This window comes from Colias croceus, chromosome 20 (genome assembly GCF_905220415.1).
Source record: "Colias croceus chromosome 20, ilColCroc2.1".
Lineage (NCBI taxonomy): Eukaryota > Metazoa > Arthropoda > Insecta > Lepidoptera > Pieridae > Colias > Colias croceus.
In genome coordinates, this window is record NC_059556.1 from 1,736,067 (window position 1) to 1,760,596 (window position 24,530).

General features: G+C 36.7%; 2 protein-coding genes across 2 annotated transcripts; both read left to right on the forward strand.

Moving 5' to 3' along the window:
* Positions 1–4,922: 4,922 nt before the first annotated feature.
* LOC123701017 lies at positions 4,923–7,807 on the forward strand. The gene is made up of 2 exons (XM_045648425.1): positions 4,923–6,447; positions 7,787–7,807. The coding sequence occupies exons 1-2, from the start codon at positions 5,983–5,985 to the stop codon at positions 7,805–7,807; spliced, it is 486 nt and encodes a 161-aa protein (XP_045504381.1). The 5' UTR covers positions 4,923–5,982.
* Positions 7,808–7,813: 6 nt separating this feature from the next.
* Positions 7,814–8,658, forward strand: LOC123700654 (putative nuclease HARBI1; the record flags this gene model as incomplete). Its single annotated transcript, XM_045647908.1, has 2 exons — positions 7,814–8,318; positions 8,448–8,658. Coding segments are annotated over 2 exons (615 nt in total), but the record flags the coding sequence as incomplete, so codon positions are not given.
* Positions 8,659–24,530: the final 15,872 nt, after the last annotated feature.

Below are 24,530 nucleotides of genomic sequence, written 5' to 3' on the forward strand. Positions count from 1 at the left end.
ATCGGAAATTTCCACGATGCATTCTGCGGTGTCGTAGATTTTTACGACGCGACGCCGCAACGCAGTGTTGTGGCCTCGCCCTATCGACTCGTCCAGGCGAAGCTCGCTGCGCGATTGCCGCCGCGTTTTGCTGTGAGCGTAAAGACGTGTACCGGCCTCTCACACACACAAACACAATTGACTCACCGCAACCGTGTCGCATAGTGTAGTAATGACAACTGTACGAATGCTCCCAAGTCCCACTGTAGGAATCCTACCTTTTTTTATAGTGGGGAAATCTTCTTAGATAACCCCGGCTCCCGGGGATGGAGCCGTGGTTATGTCGGATTTTTACCGACTAAAACCCCACTCTGTTCCATCGCGCTGCTTTGGACGGAACTGCGGGAACGGTTACGACTCTACCGCGTGTCCCGCCCAGCAGATGCCCGTTTCCAGGCCCACCACTAGAACCCCCCTCGCTGGCGGCTGCTGGAAAGTGGAACGAAGGCTTACGCCACCAACGCGCAGACAATGGATCTTTCCCCGCTCCATCATCCGCGTTCCCCCGAACCCTCGACCCCAACACCGTCCGGCCGGAGGGTGCACGCCGGAAGGTCCTCCGATGTGTGAAATACACGTTGAGGGACCCTCCGGCGCACTTTTATAGAGATTATTACCTCGCAGCCCTCGGTCCGGCCCCACGGACCGGAGTAGGAATCCTACCTGCTCTCCTCCCTGATTCTTTTCCAAGTTGCACAACTTTGTAAGGCGTTTTGACTGTTGATATGATGGTCCGGGATTTCGTTTTTGACGTTTGGAGTCTCGCCAACCTTCCTCGGCTGACATATTATCAGGTTCGTCAACAGCTCTTTTCTTTAAATTGACTTTCGGGGTAAGTAATTTAATATCTTTAAATTTTGAAGTTATCGATAAAAAAAACCTGATCGATAAATACTCCAAGTTTCATATCAAATTTTTTTTCAGCTTTTTCAGACTTGAAGTGATTCTCTGCATTGCTGTTTGTGACGTGTATTTTCTCTGGATGAATTAAAACGCACCAAAGTACGGCATAAGGTAATAATTCATAATATACTTTGCAGAGATATCACATCTGAAAGGATTATCTTCATATCTATCATTTTTTTCTTTATTTGAATCTCTTTCCGATTGGATTTTCAGCGGTAATAAATCCTTGTAATATGGACTTGATTTGTAATTTTCTTTTTCCTCAGCTTCAATAAAATTTGGCTCCAAAATTTCATCATCAGCTTCTAATTTCATTATTTCATAATGCGGATTTTTTTGTTGCTCAGTCTGTGTAGAGTGTATTTCAGTTAAGGACTTCAGAAAATCTTCATTTCTTTTTTTGAGTATCAAAACTTTAAAAATATTTGCCACTGTATTTTTAAAAATGGTATAATTTTGACAATGCACCAAAACCGCCATTACTTCAAGGACTAACGTGATGACATTTTTTTGACATTGTGAGTATGCAGATAACGTGAAATCATTTTCATAAAATGTCCGTAGCATAAAAATACGGGAATTATCTGCTTCTCAAGTTGTTTATTTAAAATGATACTTTGGAATGTATTTGCAAGATAATCTTGAACCGATAAATTATTCCAAGAGATCATAACAGCATTAATGCTTGCCCAGGACCAGTCAGTGACTATAGTTTTAAATGCGGGCCATTTCACACCCGATTGAATCCAATACAGCTTGAAATAACTTAAGCAATCAGCAATATTTGATGCTGTTTGATCATTAGTGATCATCTCTAATACTGGTAATATTTTGTTGTCGATGTTAACAACACCTGCATAGTAATTAACCCGTTTGCTATTTTTATCTGGCTTTCGAACAAGGGACCCAGTTGCATCGAAATGAAATGAAAGATCTTTGTGAGCTTTCAGTAGCTCGATCTGTTCGTTAATACCCAGGTAAGTCGTGAACGGCGTAGAATTTTTTTTAATGTACGAATGATTTTGCTTAGCTTCGATCATTCTGAGTATAACATCAACGCTATCATCATTATGCCGATTATTTTTCAAGTTGTTTTCTGATTTAATCTTTTGCAAAACATCCAATGATGTAGCAAATTGATGATTATGCTGATTTTGAGCCAAGTCCGTGTCCATATCAGAAACCAATTGTTTCCGTACTGTGTTCGGTTTTGCAAATCTTAATCGTTCCCTCAATACCTCAAGCTGGGTCTTAGATACAGAATAAGCCAAAGGTACCGTATGGTTTGGCTTATCATTTGTTGAATAAATTAAAATTTTCGCCTTCAAGTTTATCACTTGGCCTTTAAATCTATACCGGATATTGCATTCAGGTTGCTTACATACGGCACCATCACGGAAATTATTAAATTTATTATGATCAAATCCATTGAAAATGAGCATACAACAAATACCGTGTAATTTCGGTAAATCACGACGAAGCACAGAATGGAATAGATCTGAAATAACCATGCTGTTACGACAAATTTCAGATATACAAATTTCAATTGATTTTATCAAATTATATTGATAATTTGTCTTCTGACGAATATATTGATAATTTGTCTTCTTCTGACGAACTGAGATGTACATTGAGTGCTCAATTGTCTGGTAAGTTCATGTACTTCGTTCTCAGTCTTTTGCTTCTTATCGTCACTAATTTTATTTTTTTCAGGCCAATGTTTATAGAAAAGATCCGTGAAATCTTTTTCATTCTTGTCCCAACAAAAAAATAAATTTGTGCGCAACTGCTCAATATCTTTTTTTTTTGGCGCAGTTTGAAATAATCACAAAGTTTTTTAAATAAGATTTTATTTTTTGTTGGACCATTGACAACCTCGTCCAAATTGTCCACTAATGTTAAAAGTGCTGTAAGAACAGTTTAATGACAAAACTTCATGATTAAGTAATATAAATCACTGTCACTGTTTGAAAACACTATTAAAAAAACAATCACTATACAAAACAATCACACCGTCAAGGAATGCGTGACAGTACTTCGCCCATCTTTATTGCAGTCATTACTGTTAGTAGTAGGTTGGACTGTAGACATTTTGTCTACAGCTGCAGAAGCCAATGTCGCCAACGATGGACACTGATTATTGCTGGTCGAAGGACATTCAGAAGAAGAACTCGACGAAGAACTTGACGGGGAAGAGAAACTAGACGAAGAATTACTCGATGATGAGTCTGAAGAAGAAGATGAGTCTGACCGTCGATGGTTTGCAATGGATGGTTTTAATGGTAAGTAACTTGGGTCATCGTCAGAGGCAGGTGAAAAATCACGTGGAGATGCACGACTTGAGATAGATGAAATAGAATTTCTTCTTTCTGCATGAAGTTGTTCATTTGGAGGTAAATTTTCATCCACATAAAGTTGTTCATCCTAAAAGAAGTAAAAGAGATGCATCACTTAACTGAAGCAGTAATAATCTTAGCTGGGTAACTAACGACACACTTTTAAATTTAAAAGTGTGTCGTTTAGTAAACGAATTTGCCGTTTGATTTTTTTCCTAGTTATTGTTTCATTTTTACCTGCAGTTAATCTACTATATTCACCATCTATCAAAAAATCATGCACAGCTCCGGACATCCGTTTTCAAGACTTTATTTTTAGAACAAGCCACATTCGACGCTTGCTGTTTTCTTTCTTCTAGTCTTCGTATTCTCATTCTATATTTTTAATTACCTTTCCCACCTGTAATACCTTTTCTTTAATGTCTCATTTTCAGACAATATGTTGTTTATCTGGTGTTCAACTGACATGAAAGTAGTGGCTGTGTAAGTACGAAATTTGGACGCTAAATAATTTGCGTAAATTTGTTATCGGTCAGGTGCAACAGCTGGAGATGAAGCAGTCCTGGCAAGGGTAGCAGTAGCAGCTTGTGCTGAAGTCCTCATCAATTGCAATGCTTACAAAAACGAGCATTTAGTAAGAAGAATTGGGCCAATGATTGCAAAGACTGATAACAAATTTAGAGAAGCGATCACAGTTACGGATAGATAATGCATCACTCTTGGCAAGCGGGGGGACTTCTTTCACAAGTTTGCAATATTTATTCAGATTATCGAAGCAAGCAATAAGTCTAATACTTCGGGATACCTGTCAAGCTATTGTCGACTCATTAAAAGATGAAATAAAAGTAAGACAATGTTTTATTTACTTAATAGTGAAAAAACACAATTTTAAATGCACATAAAAATACAATCATTTTCACAACTGTCGCTCATATTACAAATTAAGCCTTATTAAATCACCGAAATCATCGGTGTCTCTTGAGTCACTTTCATCGGCTTCAACCTGATTTGGCGGTATTGGCGTATGATACCCTCATGTACAGTTTCCCATTCGCGATTGGTAAACGGTGGCGTTGGCGTAGATCCTCCATATCCACTTGCCCATTCGTATTGTCCGCTATCAGCGTTATATAGTATTTCGTTAATACGGTGTTCAACGGTAAGGAAGGTTGTTTGTGTGTATGTACGAAATTTGGATGCCAATAATAATTGGCATATATTTGGTATCGGTCGGCAAATGGTCGAGTTGAAACAGCAGAAGCGGCAGAGCTAGCTGCATGTGATGAATCCTCCAGCCTCATCAATTGCAACGCTTCGTTCTTGATCGGGTCATTTTGCGGTGGTCTTTTCTTTTGTTTTTGGTACTGGCGATTTAAATGCTGCTGAATTCGGTCGGCCCCCGGGTGCTTGAGTCCTAGAATCTACATGTCTGATACACTAGAATTTTTTTTACAATTTCGGAATATACCCTTTTTCGAAATTACTCACAATTATCATAATACGTCTTCCGCATAGTATATTCCAAAAACACTTCTCAAGCTTTATATTTATCAATCGCTTTTTGTTGTTTTTCTGTAAAATTCTCAAATTTTTGTTTTTGTCTATAAAAGCGTTTTCTTTGAGTATTTAGTTTCTTGGTTAACTCGGTAATCTTATTTGCCTGGATTATTTTATTAAGACGTCTTAACTTCCGCCGTTGCATGACTTACAAAGAGCATATATTTCAACATTGCTGCAGTTCTGCTACGCTGACCTTCATATTTTTTTAATTTTTCAGGATCCACATTCCACATGTCTTCCGCCTTCAGTTTTGGCAATACAAAACCCAATATTATGAAGTTGCTTTACTTGTTGAAATTTATTTTAAATCAGCTGCTTTTGTGAAGCTTTTGCAAAATGTGAGACTGATGGCCAGTTTACGTTTACTTTTTATGCCTTTTATCATCAAGACTCATTTCCCCTTGTATTCAAATCCTATGATTTGGCCAGTTGACATAATTGTGATGTATTTGTGAAACTTAGGTAATTGTAATCACTATCAGAGTCACTCGAAGAGTCGCTATCTCCGACATGTATATAAGTTGGTCTTTCCACCGGTCTATTTTGATGTATCGCTCCCAGTCCTCTAATATAATATTTTTTGTCTTTTCTACTACACTTGTCCAGTTTTCACCAGTGACGTGTGTGATGCAAACAATTTCAAGCAACTTCAACATTTTGTTTGTCGTTTGGAGGAGTGGTGTTGTTTTTTTGCAGCAAATCCTGAAATTAAAATATGTAATAATGATTAATTAACAATAAAAACATGATAAGAATGTGTAACATCTAGATTCTAGATAGACCATGAGTTCGATATAAGATCTATATAAGATTTTTGTTCAAATTAACTTTAATTTGCGCACAAATAATATTAATTATTAATTCAATTGCATTATACGGAAATTGGTACCAAAGCAATCTTAAAACCCAGTGTCGTTCGCCGCGGCTATCTAAAGCTACTGTTACACATGCTCTAAAATAGCATGCTTAAAACCGTGCTATTGAGTATGCTCAATACGAGCATGCTGGTGAGCAGTTTACATTTGCTAGCAATAGGCATGCTAGTTTTAAGTATGCTCCTGAATAAGCATGCTCAAAGCAGACATTCAAATACACATGCCATTTTATAGCGTGCTTCCTTGCTCTCAGTTCAAATAAAGTCATGGACAATCAAACAGCTATCCGTATGGAGCTAAACAAGATCATTCTCTTGCTGGCGATGCAATGCATCCAGAAGCTTATATCAGCTCGTCAAAAAAAGAAAAGAAAGAGAAAGATTTGGGTCCGTGATTGGATATCTAGAAGAGAGGAATTTGGAGCAAGTGCTCAATTGCTTACAGAAATGCGAGTAGAAGATGCTACGGGTTATAAAAACTTTATGCGGATGCTACCGCATCAATTCGACTGTTTACTCTCTCAAGTTAAAAGCGCTATACAGAAACAAGATACACACATGCGAGATGCTATCCCAGCTAAAGTGAAGTTAGAAGTGACATTAAGATATCTAGCAACTGGAGATTCTTTACATACATTGCAAGCACTTTACAGGGTTGGAAGATCTACTATATCGATATTTCTTCCTGAAGTTTGTGAAGCAATATACAATGCTTTGAAGGATTATATAAGGGTAAGTAAAACAGTTGATAGTAGAGATAAGGCATTTATTAAAAAAATCAATAATGTTTAAACATTTACGATGTAATAACTATACATACAGGTACTATTATTTTTTAATTTGTATTAGGTACTAATCAACAACATTTAACATTTTTTTTAGAAATATGTAAGTAAGTCTTTTATATACTTTTATTACTTATACACTTACATGAATTAAGTAGTAGATAATCAACATCATTTAAACATATTAAGTAATAACTAAAGATCTTATACTACATGCTTCTATTTCTTACAAAAATCAATCAACAACATTTAAACATATAAGTAATAACGATCTTATGATCTTATTACTTACAAAAAATAATCAATCATCATAAATCAAAATAATCAACAATCAAAATAATCAATCAATCATTTGAACATATTAAGTACCTAACTAGGTTTAAGAAGAACGCCACGCTTGTTGCAACAAATCAACATTAGGAATTGTGTAAAATTGTGTGTCTGTTTGCAGTGGTGGCTCAGTGGTGAGTCCTCGGACTTTGAATCGATAAGTCCGTGGTTCGAGACCAGACGAGCGCGCAGGAAATAAATTGATTTTTCAATTTATCTGCGCATGTTGTAACATCACCACTGCTCGAACGGTGAAGGAAAACATCGTGAGGAAACCGACATGTCGAAGAATTAAAAAAAAAAAAAAAAAAGTTCGACGACATGTGTCATCCGCCAACCCGCACTTGGCCAGCGTGGTGGATTATGGCCTGTACCCTCATAGGAGGCCCGTGTCCCAGCAGTGGGAACGTATATGGGCTGATGATGATGATGATGATGTGTGTCTGTTTGTGGAGCTGCGCTCAAAACAGAGCTTGTTGATATAGTTTGTGTATATGGAGTATTAATTATAGTTGATTCCGTCGCGGCAGATAAGTTAGGGCACAGATGGCGACGTCTTGCTGTAGTCAAAATGTTCTGGATTTGAGTTTGTACGTATAATGCATCATACAGTGGCAGGCTTCGCAGTTGGGCTGCAAGATTCAGGCCAAAATAATGGAATTCGTCATATTCTGTGTGTGTATTTATCGCAGAACTTATGTTTTCCAACCGGTTGAGTGCATCATTAATTGGCTCTTCCTGTGAGGCTCTTTTACGTCGTCTTGATGTGACACTAGATTGACTAGATGAGCGTGATTGAGGTCTGTCTTGTGGAGTTGTCAAAGGTGGTGACATTATATTCTCTGGCGTAGTTGAATTTTCCGGATGCTGCAAAGTCCCGTCCGAATACTGCGAGGACTGGTCTGAATCCTGCAACATAAAGTGTAGTGTAATTTAATCAAGTTTTTTTTTTACAGATTCCAAGCCGTGAAGACTGAATACGCATTGAGCATGGTTTTCGTACAAAATGGAACTTTCCAGGATGTATTGGAGCGTTAGATGGAAAGCACATAAATATACTCGCTCCTGATGATACTTCTGACTACTATAACTACAAGGGTGCCCATAGCATTATACTTCTGGCCTTAGTTGATGATGACTATTGTTTTTCATACGTAAATATTGGAACTAATGGAAGAGCTTCTGACGGAGGTGTTTATCAAAAATCGAATTTGGCACATGCTTTGGAAAACAATACTCTCAATTTACCGGACCAATCGGTTATTGTGGCGGATGCGGCTTTCCCTCTAAAGTCATATCTTATGACGCCCTATCGAACAACTCCAACGCGTAGAGAAAAACTATTTAACTACCGTTTATCGAGAGCTAGACGAATCGTTGAAAATGCGTTTGGTATTTTAGTAACGAGATTTCGAGTTCTTATGAATGCCATCGACATGACCCCCGACAAAGTTGATCAAGTTACATTAGCTTCTTGCGCTTTACACAATTGGCTTCGGAAAACATCAGATATGTACATCACGCAAAGATGCGTAGACTTTGAAGATATACAACAAGGTGTTGTGATACCAGGAGCATGGAGGGCACAACTGCAGCGAGCTTTGGAAGGCATACCACCTACACGCTACAATAACCACGCTTCTCGACAGGCAGAAGCAATAAGAAACACCTATGCACAGCTCTTTGAAACTACAGAGGCGGTATCGTGGCAAGATCATATGATATAAATTCACCATCGTCATTTAATTCTTCTGCCCTAATATAAATAAATAACCAAAACATGCTGTACTTGTTCTATGATATTAAATAATTATGTTTTACAAACAGTTAAGTGCATTTCTATTTATTAAAAACTGAAACTCACCACTTCAATAGGTTCCCTGTACTCGCTGGTATCCCCAAGGAAGGAATTCATTTCATCAAACCATGCCGCGGATGGTTTGTAAACAGTAGCGGCACCAGAACCAGATCGCTTTGAATTCTCGACTTTTTTTAATTCTGCGTGGTACGCAGACCTTAAATTCTTAATTTTGGTTTTAATGATTTTCACAGTCAAGGACGGATCCTCCATGTTCGTTAATAAGTCTTCGTACGCATTATTTCTTTCAACATTATTTTTATACTGCGGTATGCGCGGATTCCACAAGCACTCGTTATTTCTATATAAAAGTACAAATTTGAGCGTTTTTTCGTCGCCCCAGCGAGACATTTTGCGTGAAATTGTGCACGCGCACTTCACTTGTTGCGACCGACTGATCGATACTAGCATGCTCATTAAGCAAACCTGTTTAGACGTGCTTGAAGCACGCCCCCTTCCACCCGCGCCGCAGGTAGCATGCTCAAAAATCGCACGCCTGTTGATTTTTGAGCATGCTCGAAATAAGCATGCTTATTTTGAGCAAGGGCTTGGACACACGTGCTTGTAAGCAGCAAGTGCTCGGTTGAAGCATGCGGCGTGCTTGAAATAAGCATGTGTAACAGTAGCTTAATAATATGCGTGTCGGTGATTTATGTTCTATTAGTAATTTTAATAATTTTTATTTCACCATTGTCATGTCGGTGACCACGTTATTATTATTTAACCATTCCACTATAGTCGCTCTGTTGTTTTTTGACGTTGGCGGTTTATTCAAATGGCAAGAATGGAACTTCACGTTGTCCATTATTATAATAATAGGTTCTTCAAGATATTCTAATAGCTACGAAAGTAATTCTTAAATTTTTTCTGAATTAATTTCTTCGTGATATTCATTTGTCTTTTTTTATTTAAAAGCTATAAGACAATTCGGTATAAACCCTTTTGAAGTTTCCGCATGGCAAATTATTAATCTCTTAGTGTACAAATTGTAACCAATACCTATGACTGAAAATAATACAAGATGCCCAAAGATATGATACATAAGATGTATAAGTGTTTTGTTGTCGATCCACAACGTCAGCTAATTTAGTGTAAAACTCTTGGACATTAGACTTGAAACACGTAGCTCTGCTGAGGCTAGTCGTTTCAGGTTTTCTAATGAAAGACTATGTATTACGTTTGAGAAAGGCAGACATCTAATCTCTACCGGCCATTTTATTTGTATGCCATGTTGACGGTACACTTATTTTACACTATAATTATACTCCGGTGTTGTATTTTGGTATAGAGGCGATTGGTTTCATATGATTGTGTCATCTGTGTTAACCGTTCCTGAGTCATCACAGAAGTTTTTCCTTGAAGTTTTTCCTGACATATCAAAGCCCTGTTCAAGGGCATTATAGACTGCTTTATTTTTTTAAATTCTGTTATATACCGGGTCCTTATCGTTTTTATTTTATGTTTAATATCTTCTTCAGTAATCTCTAAGTTTAAATCACTGATTAGAGATTATATATAGAGATTATATTAGGTATAAACAGATGATGCTCAAAACGGGTGGGCTGTAAATAAGTGCACTTAAAAAAAAATATATTAATACAACTGTAGCGCTTTTAAATGAAATATTTATTTTAAATTATACACAACGAAATGAATTTAATTTTTTAAAAATTAAATCATCCAAATGTTGTCCATTTCGCCTACAGCACTCTTCCAATCTGACTCTGAGATTTTGGAACACTTTTGTCAAAAGTTGCGGAGTGATTAAGCGGTTTTCTTCTTCAATGTTCGCTTTTAATTCAGCCGTCGTTGAAGGATTATTAGAGTACACCTTACTATTGAGGTAGCCCCATAAAAAGAAATCCGGTGGCGTTAAGTCAGGGCTCCTGGGTGGCCAAGCAATATCACCCCTCCTCGATATCAACCTTCGAGGAAACATTTCTCTAACGACCTCCAGAGAGTCGTTATTTGTATGGCAGGTAGCGCCATCTTGCTGGAACCAGGTGTAGTGTAACCACTCGATTCTTGCAGTTTTGGAGCTAAAAAATCTCTAAGCATCGAAACATAACGCTCTGAATTAACAGTAACATTACGCCCGTATCTATCTTCATAAAAATACGGCCCTATGATCCGTATCCGTTTTGACTGGGAACCCACACTTCGCTTTATTTATTAGCCACTCTGCGACTTTTTCTTCCCTGTTTTTTTAATTCGTCTGTCCTGCTACCACTTAATCTATCTTGGATCGTACATCTCGGAATAGTGAATTTCCGAGCTGTTTCCCGGATTGAAATTTGCCCATCTCGTATTTCTTTTAAGGCCTGCTGAAGGGATTCTTGAGCATGCTTCACAGTTTTTTTGGGGGGTTTATTGGTAGACATCTGAAATAAAAGAAATATCTTGACACTAACGAATTAGATAGCCACCTAGTCGTATACCAGCTCAGCTAAAAAATAAATGTGTTAGTTCACGGCCGCCAAATAAAATTGGTATTTATGTTATAAACTCTTCAAAATAAATGCAAAATCAAGTAGGCTGATTTTAGTCTCACGCTCACCGTCAGCGCTCATAGCTCAGCGCGTAGTTTGTCAGCGCTGAGGCTCAGCGTGGCTCGTTTTAGTATCGTACTGACCGCCATACTGTACAGACGACGACCAAAATGCGGAGTGTGTTAATTATTGCTGCTTTGTACTATCTATCCCAAAAAAATAAAAACCGGCGACGACGAAGACTCCATGTTCATCCATTGATTGAGCAGAGAGCCGTTGCAGGAGAATTTGTCTTGTTATATGGCACTTTGAGGGCTGACGAAAGTAAATTCCTTAATTACTTTCGAATGAACTAGAACTTTTGACGAATTACTGGCAAAGATACAGGATAAACTGGTCCATTGCAGCTTACGAATCGTGCCTATACCACCGATTGAACGACTAATGGTGACTTTAAGGTAAGAAAAAAATATATTTACTCATTTTAAATCCAGGTATTTGCATCATTGGTTTCTTACCCTGAGTAACCTGGAGTCTGATAATTGTATGATGATGCATACGTGTCGAATGTAGATCTTGCGTCATTAGAGTAAGAGCTATTTGAGCTATTTGGTCTGTTCCAATTTCGAATATTCGTGGCTTCGCGCAGCACTCTCGATCTAAACTCCAGCTTTTTTCCTACATCAAAACTTTTTAAGACTGGACCTAAAGAAGCGAAAAAAGCCAGGTCGTCTGCGGCAAGATCTGGTGTTTGATTACTTAATAAAGTTAATAATTATTTTTCAAAAGCAGAACTTTCTGGATTTGTTTTCGGGGCCCTTCTTTTTCTCTTTTCCAGCCAAGGTTTTTGTGATGATGGTGAATCAACACCACGGTCATTCTGCTCACCCTGCTGAGTGTTTGAAAAAACTTGCTGCGTAAATATATCTTGAGAGTGTTCTGAAGATACCATACTATCCAATGTGTTATCTATATTTGCTAAGGGTGAGGGAAGGGAAGGGGAGGGTATGGTTTCATTGAATGATTCATCAACTTCATTCTCAACTGTTGGAGCTAGGAAGCTTAATTCGTCATAATAAATGTACTTTTTGTATTTTGGTGCACCAAGCCTTGTTAGCACCAAGCGAGTCATTGTGTTTCATACGGCGTAAATATTTAGCCCTCCGCGCTTTTATTTGGGGTTTTCAATTAGAGCCAGTCTTTTTTGGTAACAACGTTTAAATTGGTAGCATAAATCACTTTTGATTATCTTTCTTAGTGTAGTTTCACTACCAGTATAATCAAGGTCTACTTTTGCAGCCGCCAAAATTTTGCGCATTGTAAGAATTTCTTTTCTCACCGTATACATTGTATGAATGATATTTCTTAATGCTGTTAATGAGAATCCGTCGAATTATTCCTTCATTTGCCTTTTGCTTTGGTAGGAGTTCTCATTTTGCTGACACTTGCTGTTGCTGACTCATGCTCACGTCGTAATTTCGTCACAGTATTTTTTGCAACGCCTATGGCACAAGCCACACATTCGTGACTTTTGCAAAATATTTAAAATGTCTTAAATTACAAGTTGCTTCGACATTAACATGTCCTCAGTAGTTTTCGAAGCACTTTTTAAGGCACGGTTTTATTTTGGATAACTAATTTAGAGTCCTCTTTCTCTTTTACAAAATAATTTTCCAATTTAATAATCATTTCAAGAGCATGACTGTTAATTAATTTCTTACTAATTTTAACGGGTAACAGGAAACAAAACTAAACAATAAAACAGGATAACAAAAAGCTGTACGTAACAAGTACTGTATGTGACAAGAAGGAAGCACGTAAACGCGGCCTAACCTTGCGAACAGTACTGACAATAATTATATCTGACATCTATATATATCTGATATCTATATGCTTCGTTTTATTATGAAAGGGTTAGATAACAATTTTTGAGCACTCATACTATGATTGAATACAGTAATAAAATACAATTTTTGGGTAATTTCATTCTGCAAATTTCTTAAGTAAACTGCCTCTTTACATTCTTGCTTCTTGCTTCTGAGATTGATACATACTCAGCCTCTGTGCTAGATAAAGCAATACATTTTTGTTTTCTACAGCCCCAAGATATTACTGATCCTGACAAAACAAAACAATACCCAGAATATGATTTCCTATCATAAAACAGTCACTTTCAGTTCACATAAGTATATTTATTGAAAGAAATAACTTTAATTTTTTTAATAATTTCGTAAACAAATTAGTGTAGTTAGGTAGTTAAATATTACTAAAATTTAAGTCCGAATCTTGAGTAATACTTGAATGTTGTGACATAGTAGGTGATGTTGTTTCAACGAGTTGGCGTGTCGAATATTCATATCCACTTGAAGGGAAGATATTCTGGTTTTGTGACGAATATAGAGATTGTTGCACGTGATTTCTCGACTGTGAATGCCAACCATAGTTTGATGAGTATAAACGACTTTCACGCTGCTTTTTAATGTTTTGAATCAGTGACAGCACGCCTGATTGAAACTCTAAAGTTTAATTATCGTCAAAAGACGCGATGTTTGGCAAGACACCATTAAAAAAAGAGAGCATTGGATGTTCGTTACTTCTGTCTGTAGACACTGTCTGTCTGTATACTTGTGACTGTAGCTTGCTATCTAAAAACTGCCTCATTTTGTCATCGAGGGTTTTGGGCTTTTTGGAAGTGCTTGGTAATAGCAGCTCTGAATTTATATCTGTTGAATTGGCCGCTGATGCTTCTGGGGGTGTATCTGTTGGACGCTTCTTGACACAATCATGAGTGTGATTAGGCCAGCCACTTTTTACAAAAAAGTCATATGTTCTTTATATATGGCTTTGAAAACTTAGCCCCTGCTCCGGATTTTTTGACTTCATTTTTATTTGATCGAGTCCAGGCATCTCGTAGATTCGACCACTTTCTAGATACTAGTTTACCTACAGTTACAATAGGTGTAGGTACATATATAAATGTTAATCATCTTACCTAATTAATTAAGCTATTGCATAGCTTCTATCGCGGGCCTTGAGCGCGGGGACCGAATCGAGAAATTCCGTAACGAAAAAACCTGACGCTCCCCACTCCGACGGGCTCGGAGGCTTTTTTTATTTTACAGATATTGCGCATCGGGTTGTTCCTTCAGAGAATTGCACTACAGTTACAGAGTTGGTGTGTCAACTATTAGTAAAATCTGCAAAGAAATCTCAGATTTCATAGAATCCATGTATTTTTTTAATTCTTTCCGATAGTTTGTTCTCAGAGCATTAAATTTTTTTTTCAAGTCGCCTTCATTTGCTGTAGGAAACATCTCTTGGTACTTGCTAAGCAACAAATCATAAGCCATACTATTTTTGTCTCGGTCATGGTACAATTTACTTTTAACATTCCACAAAGCAGGTAAATGACGATATATAATTGAATGCACTCGATAATGAATTCTCATGAGTCATCATTTCTCATTGCAAATCGTATACGGATACAATCAAGTTTTTATTTACTTTTAGGGCTTCTTTATCTTTCTTTTTTTCTTCCCTGGATAAAATCTTATCAATTAAATGTTCATCATACTTTTTCTTGAGCAACAGTTTACTTTCAGGAACTGCATTTTCATAAGCTACAAACAATTCACACCTGTATTTTTTTGGCACAAAAAATCCTAAATTAAATTCACCTTTAAAAATACGACTCTACATCACATAGTTTCCAAAGTTGCGCCCATCTTGTCTACACTCATTCACTTAATCCCTATGTAAGTCAGTGTAGAGAAGCGCTTCTGCCTCCAAGGTTGTTAAATAATAAAACCTTTTCTTTAATCACTTTTAATCCTCCTTACAATATATTGTGTTGTTTAAGCTAGCCGTTATACACTCCTGACTCGAATAATTCTAATAAATGTAAAAAGCGTTGGGGAAACAATGTGGACGCACACATATACAAAAAATTTTATAAATATACATAAAATTTTGGTTAATATACAAAGTTTTTTGGTGCATCTATTATTAAACCATTTAATGAGATACGTAGATTATTAAGGACGAATTTCAAGAATGAAAAGAGCCTTTCCACACTAACACTAGTCGTTGGTGTCGCCAAAACTATTTTTGCCAGTTTATATAAATATGGATCAGACATCTTTCTCTGCTCTCGATCTTCTTTAATGCTGCGTTTAGATGGTAATACTGGTTCTTGTAGAAAAGCAACTAACTTAAAATTGATTTCTCTTTCTAATGATTGTAAATTCTGTTCATCCATATTTATATTATGTCAGTACCAAAATGTTGTCTAAGGTAGCTGTCAAAATTGTTATTTTCATTTGATGAATCAAGTTCTGAAGTTCCTGCAACAACGCTATCGTCAACACCAGGACTGAAAGATTCTGAAGTCGCTCCTGCAGTCGTTCTTCTTTTTAAATTAGTTAACCTTTTATGTTTCAACTAACATCCATTGATAAAATCCTGCACGGCCGTAGGATATTTCAAGATATCGTTTTATATATACTTATGCCTCTAATAAATGCAGATCTTTGAAAGTTACCAGCAGAGGCCTTCCAGTGCCTGCTATTTACAAGTTATTAGTGGCCTTAAGATTTATTCATCTAGAAGTTTCCAGGTTAGTAAGAATTCACTTCTTTTTTTCATCCCTTAATTATAAATAAATATTATGTCAAATAATTTAAAATTATTATTTTTCATTTAAGAAGTCACTAATACACACATCAACACCGTCTAGGGATATTACGAATTTTTTTCAATTAACTAAAAATTTGTTATAAATAGAATGCAACTTAATATTTTTTATAAAGCCTATTTATTAGGCTATAGCTTAGAATAAAACAAAAACAGTTTTTTTGCGAAAATAAAATTTTATTTATAAAAAGACAAAAGGTGAAGTAATGGCAAAACTAACGACGTATGTGTTTTTTGAGAAAAAAGTTAAAAATAAAAGAAAATTATGCCAGTTTTTGCAATCATTCAGAAAATCAATAATCAGTGAAACCACCCATGACGTTAACAACCGTCCTGCAACGGTTTTTCATGCTTTGAATCAAGTTATCAAAGTCAAGCTGTGGGATATTGTCCCAGGTCCTGCTAAGATGTAAAAAAAGTTGCTCCTCAGTCACAATGTTTTCAGGAAAATTCCTCAAAGCCCTTCTTTGGAGCATGTCCCACGCGTGCTCTATAGGGTTTAGGTCAGGTGATTGCGCGGGCCAGTCTAAGACGGATATGTCGTGCTCCTGCAGCCACCTGGTTACCACTCGCGCTGTGTGCGAACGGGCGTTGTCGTGCATGAGCGTAAATTCTTGGCCCATTTGTAACCGATGGGGGTTGACTATTGGTCCTAGCACCTGGTCACGGTATTTTTCAGCCGTCATGGTATTTCTGATCCAAACGAGGTCTGTTCGTCCACCAACACGAATTCCGGCCCAAACCATAATTGTTCCACCGTGGTAAGGGTGGACTTCCTGATGGTGTAGTAGTCGACTCTCACGACCAGGAACTCGCCATACGCGTACTCTTCGTGAATCGGGATGGAAACCGAATCGAGACTCATCAGTAAACAGCACTACAGACCACTGGTTATCTTCCCAGAGCAAATGTTCACGAGCCCACTGCAATCTTCGTCCACGATTTCCTCGGCGTAGTGCTGGAGTACGAAGCGGTCTGCGAGCATGAAGATTAGCTTCATGCAGTCTCCTCCTCACAGTTTGGTCACTCACAAGCAACTGGTGCTCTGACTGGAGCCTTTGAACCAACTGCATGGCCGTAACATTTGGTTGCCTTCTTGCAGCAACTTGCAAAAATCTGTCTTATCGTCGGGTGGTTATGCGCTTCCCACCTGAGTGTCTTTCAGCCACTTCTCCAGTAGCACGATAACGTGACCATAATCTCGAGATAACGTTCTGTTTTGTTCCAATCTCCTCAGCAACACTCCGTTGAGTAGCCCCAGCTTGGAGCATGCCTACTGCCCTTAACATTTCCTCTCTTGTTAAATGGCGCCGCTGCATGATGCGTACAGTGTCAAAATTTCGAAATTAATCGCTAACTTGTTGTAAAACACCAATAAATGACAAAAAAGAACCGAAAACTAATGGTAGGTAAAGTGCACCTTCGACCTTCTCTCTAGTTATGCCGCGCAAATCTTTTGTTTTTTCTTTAATTTCTTAAATTCAAATTTAGAATTATTTAAAAAGATTTATAAAATAAGCTTTCTTAAAATATTTTAAAACTAGCCAGTATTTTTTGAAATTAAAAACTTTAAACATAATATCCCTAGACGGTGTTGATGTGTATATTATAGAATTGCTTTGTGATTAGCCAATTTGTTAACCTTGTCCGGAAAATCGTCTGGTATGGTTATTATAAATTCACAAAATGAATGAGAATGATTAGTTACAATATAGAAATTTTACCTGAAAATAAAATTTGTATTATGTTTCCTAAGACGTCCGTAGTCCATCATGAGAGTACATCGCCCTTTTCCCCGTGAAGTCGCTAGATGGTGCTAGTTTTAAGCCCGTCACGTGGTACCGCCGCCAGCGCCGCGAGTGGTGGGGACAAAACTCACCACAGTTCCGGCAAGCCACCAGAAATATCCTCATTGTTCGTCTCATAAATGATACGGTAGCACTGGTGCAAAAATAACACCAGGAAGACCTTATCTGGACTACGGACGTCTTAGGAAACATAATACAAATTTTATTTTCAGGTAAAATTTCTATATTATGTGTTCCGTTTGACGTCCGTAGTCCATCATGAGAGAGTTGTTTGTTATCTCCTGGTGGCTTGATAAATAAAACGCAACAATGTGATAGAGTAATGCCCCAAAAAGGTTATAAATATCCTATAAACAAAGTATATAATGTATAAAATCATGACTTTGATAATTATTGAAAATTTGTCTCAATACCTTATACATGGTACATAATACATCCATAAATATACTACAAGTATCTATATCTTGTCAACATTTTAATCAGTATATGCCTTTCAACCTGAGTAGGCTGAAAAATCTCGATTGTGATTACTAATGACTTCTATTTTGATTAGCATTATAATATACACTACGACAATAAAATAATAATAATTCCACCATGTGGCGGAAACACGGGGGTTCGAATCCCACCTTGTGATCGAATTTATTATATTCTTTAAAAAAAAATTGTATGTAAATACTAAATAATAATGTTTATAAACATCTCTCTAGTTTACTTTTGCAAGAATGTCATTAACTAGATATTTTTCCAAATAGATTGATGATGCTACTATAACTATGTAACATCACCCAGATTTCGACCTCGACTCGAAAACAGCTCGCTTTACCCTGCCACCTATGATAGCCGCTGTAGCTGGTCTCACCGGATGCTGTGTAGTAATAAACAAATTAGTCAGAGAACCTCTTATGGATTGGAAATGCAAAGAAACGTTCTTATGTGCCTTGAAACTGGATTTATATTTACATAATAATTGCTAGTATGTGGAAGAATATGTTTTGGAGCCCAATGCGGAATGCGAGGTTAAAACGCGTCTTCACTATCGACCCATTGTTTTGAATTGTAATGTAAACAGGAATAAATAGAGAACACGTCCAAAAGCTAATAACAGTAATCACATAGCTGCGCGTTAATAAATGCAAACAATTTTTTGTTTATTTTATTAATCACATAGATAAATAATTATTATGCTGATTTATTTTAAAAATATTTCGATAAGAGTTTTTGAATAACCTTCCTTGCCTTCTGGATTTGTAATTTTGAAAGATTTGTTCTAGCTAAGGAAATACCCTGAGGTAATGTTTGCTTAAATGATCAGATGAAATTTTAATATAATTTTATTTTAATACAAACTGACTGATTTTATGTATAAGAATAGTGTACTAAACCGTCAGTTATACATAATTTAGCTAAGCATTTAGCATCCTTTTATAGCCTGGTCAGTAGTTACCAGCAGTCTATGAATGTTTCTATTTTTTTTTAAAGCTGTCCATCAAGGTGTACAACAGATTGACCTATCCAAAATGAGCCAGACTTTCAGCTGTAGGTTCTGTATTTGAGTTGGTGCTGAACCTGTGCGTGTTTGTCCGTGAACGATTGAGAAGACTTATCCTGATAGTAGCACGGCTCTTGAGGTCTGGGTGCAAAGACTGGTTCTTCCACTTGGGTAGTATTATAATGAACTCGAGGCAATAGAGCCGGTTGTTTAAGTTTAAGTCTGTCTTACTTGAGATGACGTAAGCTGTTTGAGCTGTTGTTGTTGTGATTAAAATTTATTTGTAGAATTCCCCTCTGAATGGAAATGTTTGTGTCGACTGTTCGAGCACGTTGCATTAGGAGCCGGCGCGATTGCGCGAGGATTCGGCTTCCTAGCTGTACAGCTTGTGAAGTGTTCAAACGTTCAAACTAATAACTCTTGTCAAAGAGATCTCGTTTTGCCTTTGAATGAAATTTTTTCTTACTACCTCGACTGTCAAGGTTAGGAAAGCTATTACTGCAAACATTTCAATTTCCATACCAACTTTTTTGACACTGGGTCCAAGGTCCTTTCATTCAATGCTTTGACTTTCCTGTGAATTGGATACGGCTGGTAGATATAAGTACTTGTTTTTACACTTACTTGCTTTTAAAGGATGTTTTTGAACTAGATCTTTAACAAGTGCGGCAGTTCATTCTTCCCCGGAGGGAGACAAAGGTTTCAAAGTTGATTAGCCCTAAGAGGCGTTCCTGTAGCGCTGTGGCGTGTGTCAGTACATCCTTCCCCGGAGGATGATAAAATTTGCAACGATGACAAACCTTGATAGGCGTTCCTGTGGTGCTACAGCGTGCGTAAGTGCATCCTACCCCGGAGGGTAATGAAGGTTTCAAAATGATAAGCCTGAGAGGTGGTCCTGTACCGCTGCAGCGTGCGCCACTGCATCCATCCCCGGAGGGTGATGGAGGTTGCAAAAATAATAAGCCCGTGGGGCGTTCGTGTAGCGCTGCAGCGTGCTCCAGTGCATTCTTACCCGGAGGGTGATAGAGGTTGCAAAAGTTCTAAGCCTGTTAGGCGTTTCTGTAGCGCTGCAGCGTGCGCCAGTGCATCCTTCCCCGGAGGGTGATGAAGGTTGCAAAGGTAATAAGCCCCGAGAGGCGTTCCCTTGGCGCTATAGCATGCGGCAGTGCATCCTTCCCCGGAGGGTGATGAAGGTTGCAAAGTTGAGAAACCCTAAGAGGTGGTGTGCCTGCTTGAGGGACCAACTGCCTGCTATTAAGCCTGTTTTTAGGCACTGACACTTTCAATTTACCATTTCCATCGCCTATTTCCAACTTGCTTCCGTGCTCCAAACCATTCGTAGAAAATCTTAAACGCTCGGGTGTCAATAGATTCTATCGGATTGATATTCCAAAGTAGGTTAGAGACGAACTTTATTTCGAATTGAGTTGAATTGCAATTCCAAAGTCTCTGCAAGCCAATCAATTGGCGATTTGTGCTGAACAATGAAACAATATAACATATGTAATTTTTTTACATTTCTTGCAAAATAAATAATTTCATTTCATTTTAATGTGGTATACATGCTGTTCTGGTGAATGCAAATCATTGCCCACGTAGATCACCAAGTAAAGGCCACAGTCCCTTGGTTCTTGAGCAGTCCAGTTTGTGACTGTCGCAAACATTCTATGAGCTGACGCTAGCCCGAAGGGCTGATACGTTATCTTAAGTAATCGACCTTCGTTTATGATGTATTTATAATATCGATATGGTATTCAATAGTGATACAAGGATATAGGAGGCGTCGATACGTAAGGGTAGTCGATAGCCTCGCAAATACAAAAATTATAATTTTAAGTCGAGTATGTCATGTCACAGTTAACAGTGGGTGTGAAATTGAAAATTACTCTGTATTTGCAGAACTTGCTTTTCTTAATTATAAAAAGAGGTGATTAACAATAGAGTCATGGTGTTCGATTGACGAACCCCTGATGTTCAATAGTGGCTTGAATCTCCAAAGACATAAAATATGATGTCCGAGTTAAAGAATAAATAAATATTATTACCTCTAAGTGAAAACTATGGCTGGTTTTCGAATTACATGGTATTCGAGGGTGATGAGATTAATTTGAGCTTTGTTTGTTAAAAATCTCTCCCCCCCCCCCCTTTTTATTCTTTTGGTGTTTCCCCTGATTCTAACTTTTGTATTGATGAAATGATTTGAAACGACTTAAAAAGTCGATCTTAGCGGTTATTGAATGTACTGGTAAAAACTGATTGTGACGAGTTTTAAACCAACTTATCAAATCCGCCTATCTGCATACGCCATGATTAGTACCTAAGTTAAAAAATACATTCCACAGCGGGAGGAATTTTATATGAATTTAAACTTATCAATAATCTCCTTCAAAGCATCTCTATTAATTCTTAAGTTTATTTGTATAGAGAATAGAAATCGCATTTAAATTTAGCAGTAATTAGGCACAGAGTCGCGGACTAATTTAATACGTCAGGAAAAAATTATTATTAACATATTTGTAAAAAATTGATAATAATAATTTACCTATTTCTATTGTGCTTACAAGATATAGGCAACTACATTCTACTTGATTCGACTCGTATCTGATGGATTTTCTAATCTAACGATATTAAGAAATCGTTTTTTATATTTACCCTCAATTCGGAAAAGGAAGGCACAATTCACATACATTTATAATGTCAGCGAATACGATTCAAGGAGGAATAAAATGAAAAGATCGAAACACGTTTCGGATCTGCTTTCGGCAATTAATACTATCTTTAAACCGATATTTGTGACGTGTATTATCTAACGTGATTATCTAACGTGTAACATCCAGTAATAACCATTCACGTTGAAAGATTTGCATTGAAATCATCGTAAATCACGTATAATGTATTAATAACATGACTCACCGTGTTGAGACAATATCTCAAACCTGCACACGAGCGGCTGAGCGCGCGCTGGCGGCGTCATACACGCTGCGGCGGTTCCTCGTCGTCGCTGGACCCCGAACAAGTAGAACTCAGCTCGGAAACACGCAGAAAGCGCACTGTTAAGACGCTCGACACGATTCGGTAGGCCCTTGGCCTGCGCTATAGACCTATAGTCGCGATGCCACGCTCGTGGTTGCAGATTTATACTTCATATAAATCCGAATTTCGTTCTTCGTTTGAAATAACGATAACGCAGGTAACACTTGAATATTCATTTCACTATGAAACGTAACGGACTTTTTATAAAACTATTTTAAAAATAAAAAACTGAACTTTCTACTTCAATCTCGAAAGTTCGTTTAAAATTGTTACTTAAATTTAATTTATTTAAATTATGAATATATTATGTATTTTAAAATACAGTATTTTAAAATAACATAATATAATCTAACGACTTGCGTACGGTTTGAAAAACGACGCAACAATGAGGATATTTCTGGTGGCTTGCCGGAACTGTGGTGAGTTTTGTCCCCACCACTCGCGGCGCTGGCGGCGGTACCACGTGACGGGCTTAAAACTAGCACCATCTAGCGACTTCACGGGGAAAAGGGCGATGTACTCTCATGATGGACTACGGACGTCAAACGGAACACATAATAATAATACGAGTCAGGAGTATTGTCACTTAAAATTGGTTTTATACATAAATTACTAGTCATACAGTCAATCAAATATCAAAATCATTATTTTATATTATTTATATATTTTTCATATTATACAGAAATTCATTTAAGTTGTAAAAACAATTCTCTAACAAGTATTTAATTATTTTTTTTTTAAATCCTGGAAGAGGAACGCCTTGCATGTCTTTTGGAATTTTATTAACCCTCTGCCACAGAGGTGCCATTTTTATTTCAATTATGTTGAGGAGTAGTCTGACAGACGTGTAGTTAAAGTACTATTTATGTTTATATTTTGCAATGAAACTTGAATTCATATAACTGTTGACATGTGTTTAAATAGTAATCATAATAAAAATTGAAATAAAACACAAATTTAAGAATTATTTATTATATTTGTGTCACTTATGAGATTTAGGAACTTTTAGCACAGCCATTGTTAAAAAATAAAAAAACATAAAAAAATGAAAAAAAAAAAAAACAACAAAACAAAATTATTTTAATAATAAATAAATAAATAAATAAATAAATAAATAAATTTTTGCCTTCTTCTGGCTTGAAACTATTAAAAAAAAATGAAAGGCTTAAATCCTTAGAGTACTTTTGTTACAAATCAGTCTCAAAATTCAGTTTTAGTGTAGCTGTGTGTAGGGAGATGAAATTAAAGATAGCGGCCAATTAAATTTTATATTTCTTCTAAATTACACAAAAATATACTATTTATATTCACTAACTACAAAACGTGGGTCGGTGGCGCGAGCTATAGGACAACTGAGGGGCGACGCTATGTGACTGAATATTCCCCCCTTTTCAAAAAAAAAAATGTGGAACATTTTTAAACAAAATCAAATTAAATTATCTTTATTTAGATTACTAACTCGCACAACGAACCCTAACAATTCTGCTGACAGACAAAAAATAACAATGCGAAACATAATACAAGATTAGTTCAGGAGTCGGTGAAACATTTTTATAAACACACGAACATTTATTTAAAAAAAAATACTTAACATATAAAAATTACTAGTCTGCAGCCATGGTGTTTGATATAACGTTATGATGTCCTCTCTTGGCATCATTGCGGCCATTTGCCAACAATACAATCTAATAAAGTCCTACGATCGAACAACATAACATTACATACACACAAACATTATAATGTAAAGTAACATTATTAATAAAAAAATACGCAATGTATAATATTAAGGTATCATGCACCTAGTACATTAACATGCAAATAAAATCATTCACAATTAATACGAAAATATAATTAAAATTGTTCCCGTCTCTTACACTATGACGATAGATACAATAACAATGCAATGCAATATATGAAACGTCATGACATTAAAATTTTAATAACACACAAAGAAATATAACTGCAATGAAAATTATTATGATTCCAAATATATTAATTTTATTTTCCAGCTTTGAAACATTGGAAATACTTTCGTTAATGACAACACTTTCCTTGGTTTGATTTAATCCCATAGTAAAATTGTAAAATATTGTATATAGAAAAATAATTGTATAAAATGTATATATTTAGTTGTATATAGTTTGAAAATAAAAATGTTGAATAAAATATTTAAATATAACCATTCTTTAAATTCAAAGAATTACGTAACCTAAAACAACAACATACAATTTTCAACTTTGCATGATTGCAATAACAATGGCTATGTACATGATTAAAACATAAATTTACTTGGCGTTTTTCGTATTCGCCCTGATCGTGTAACATAAT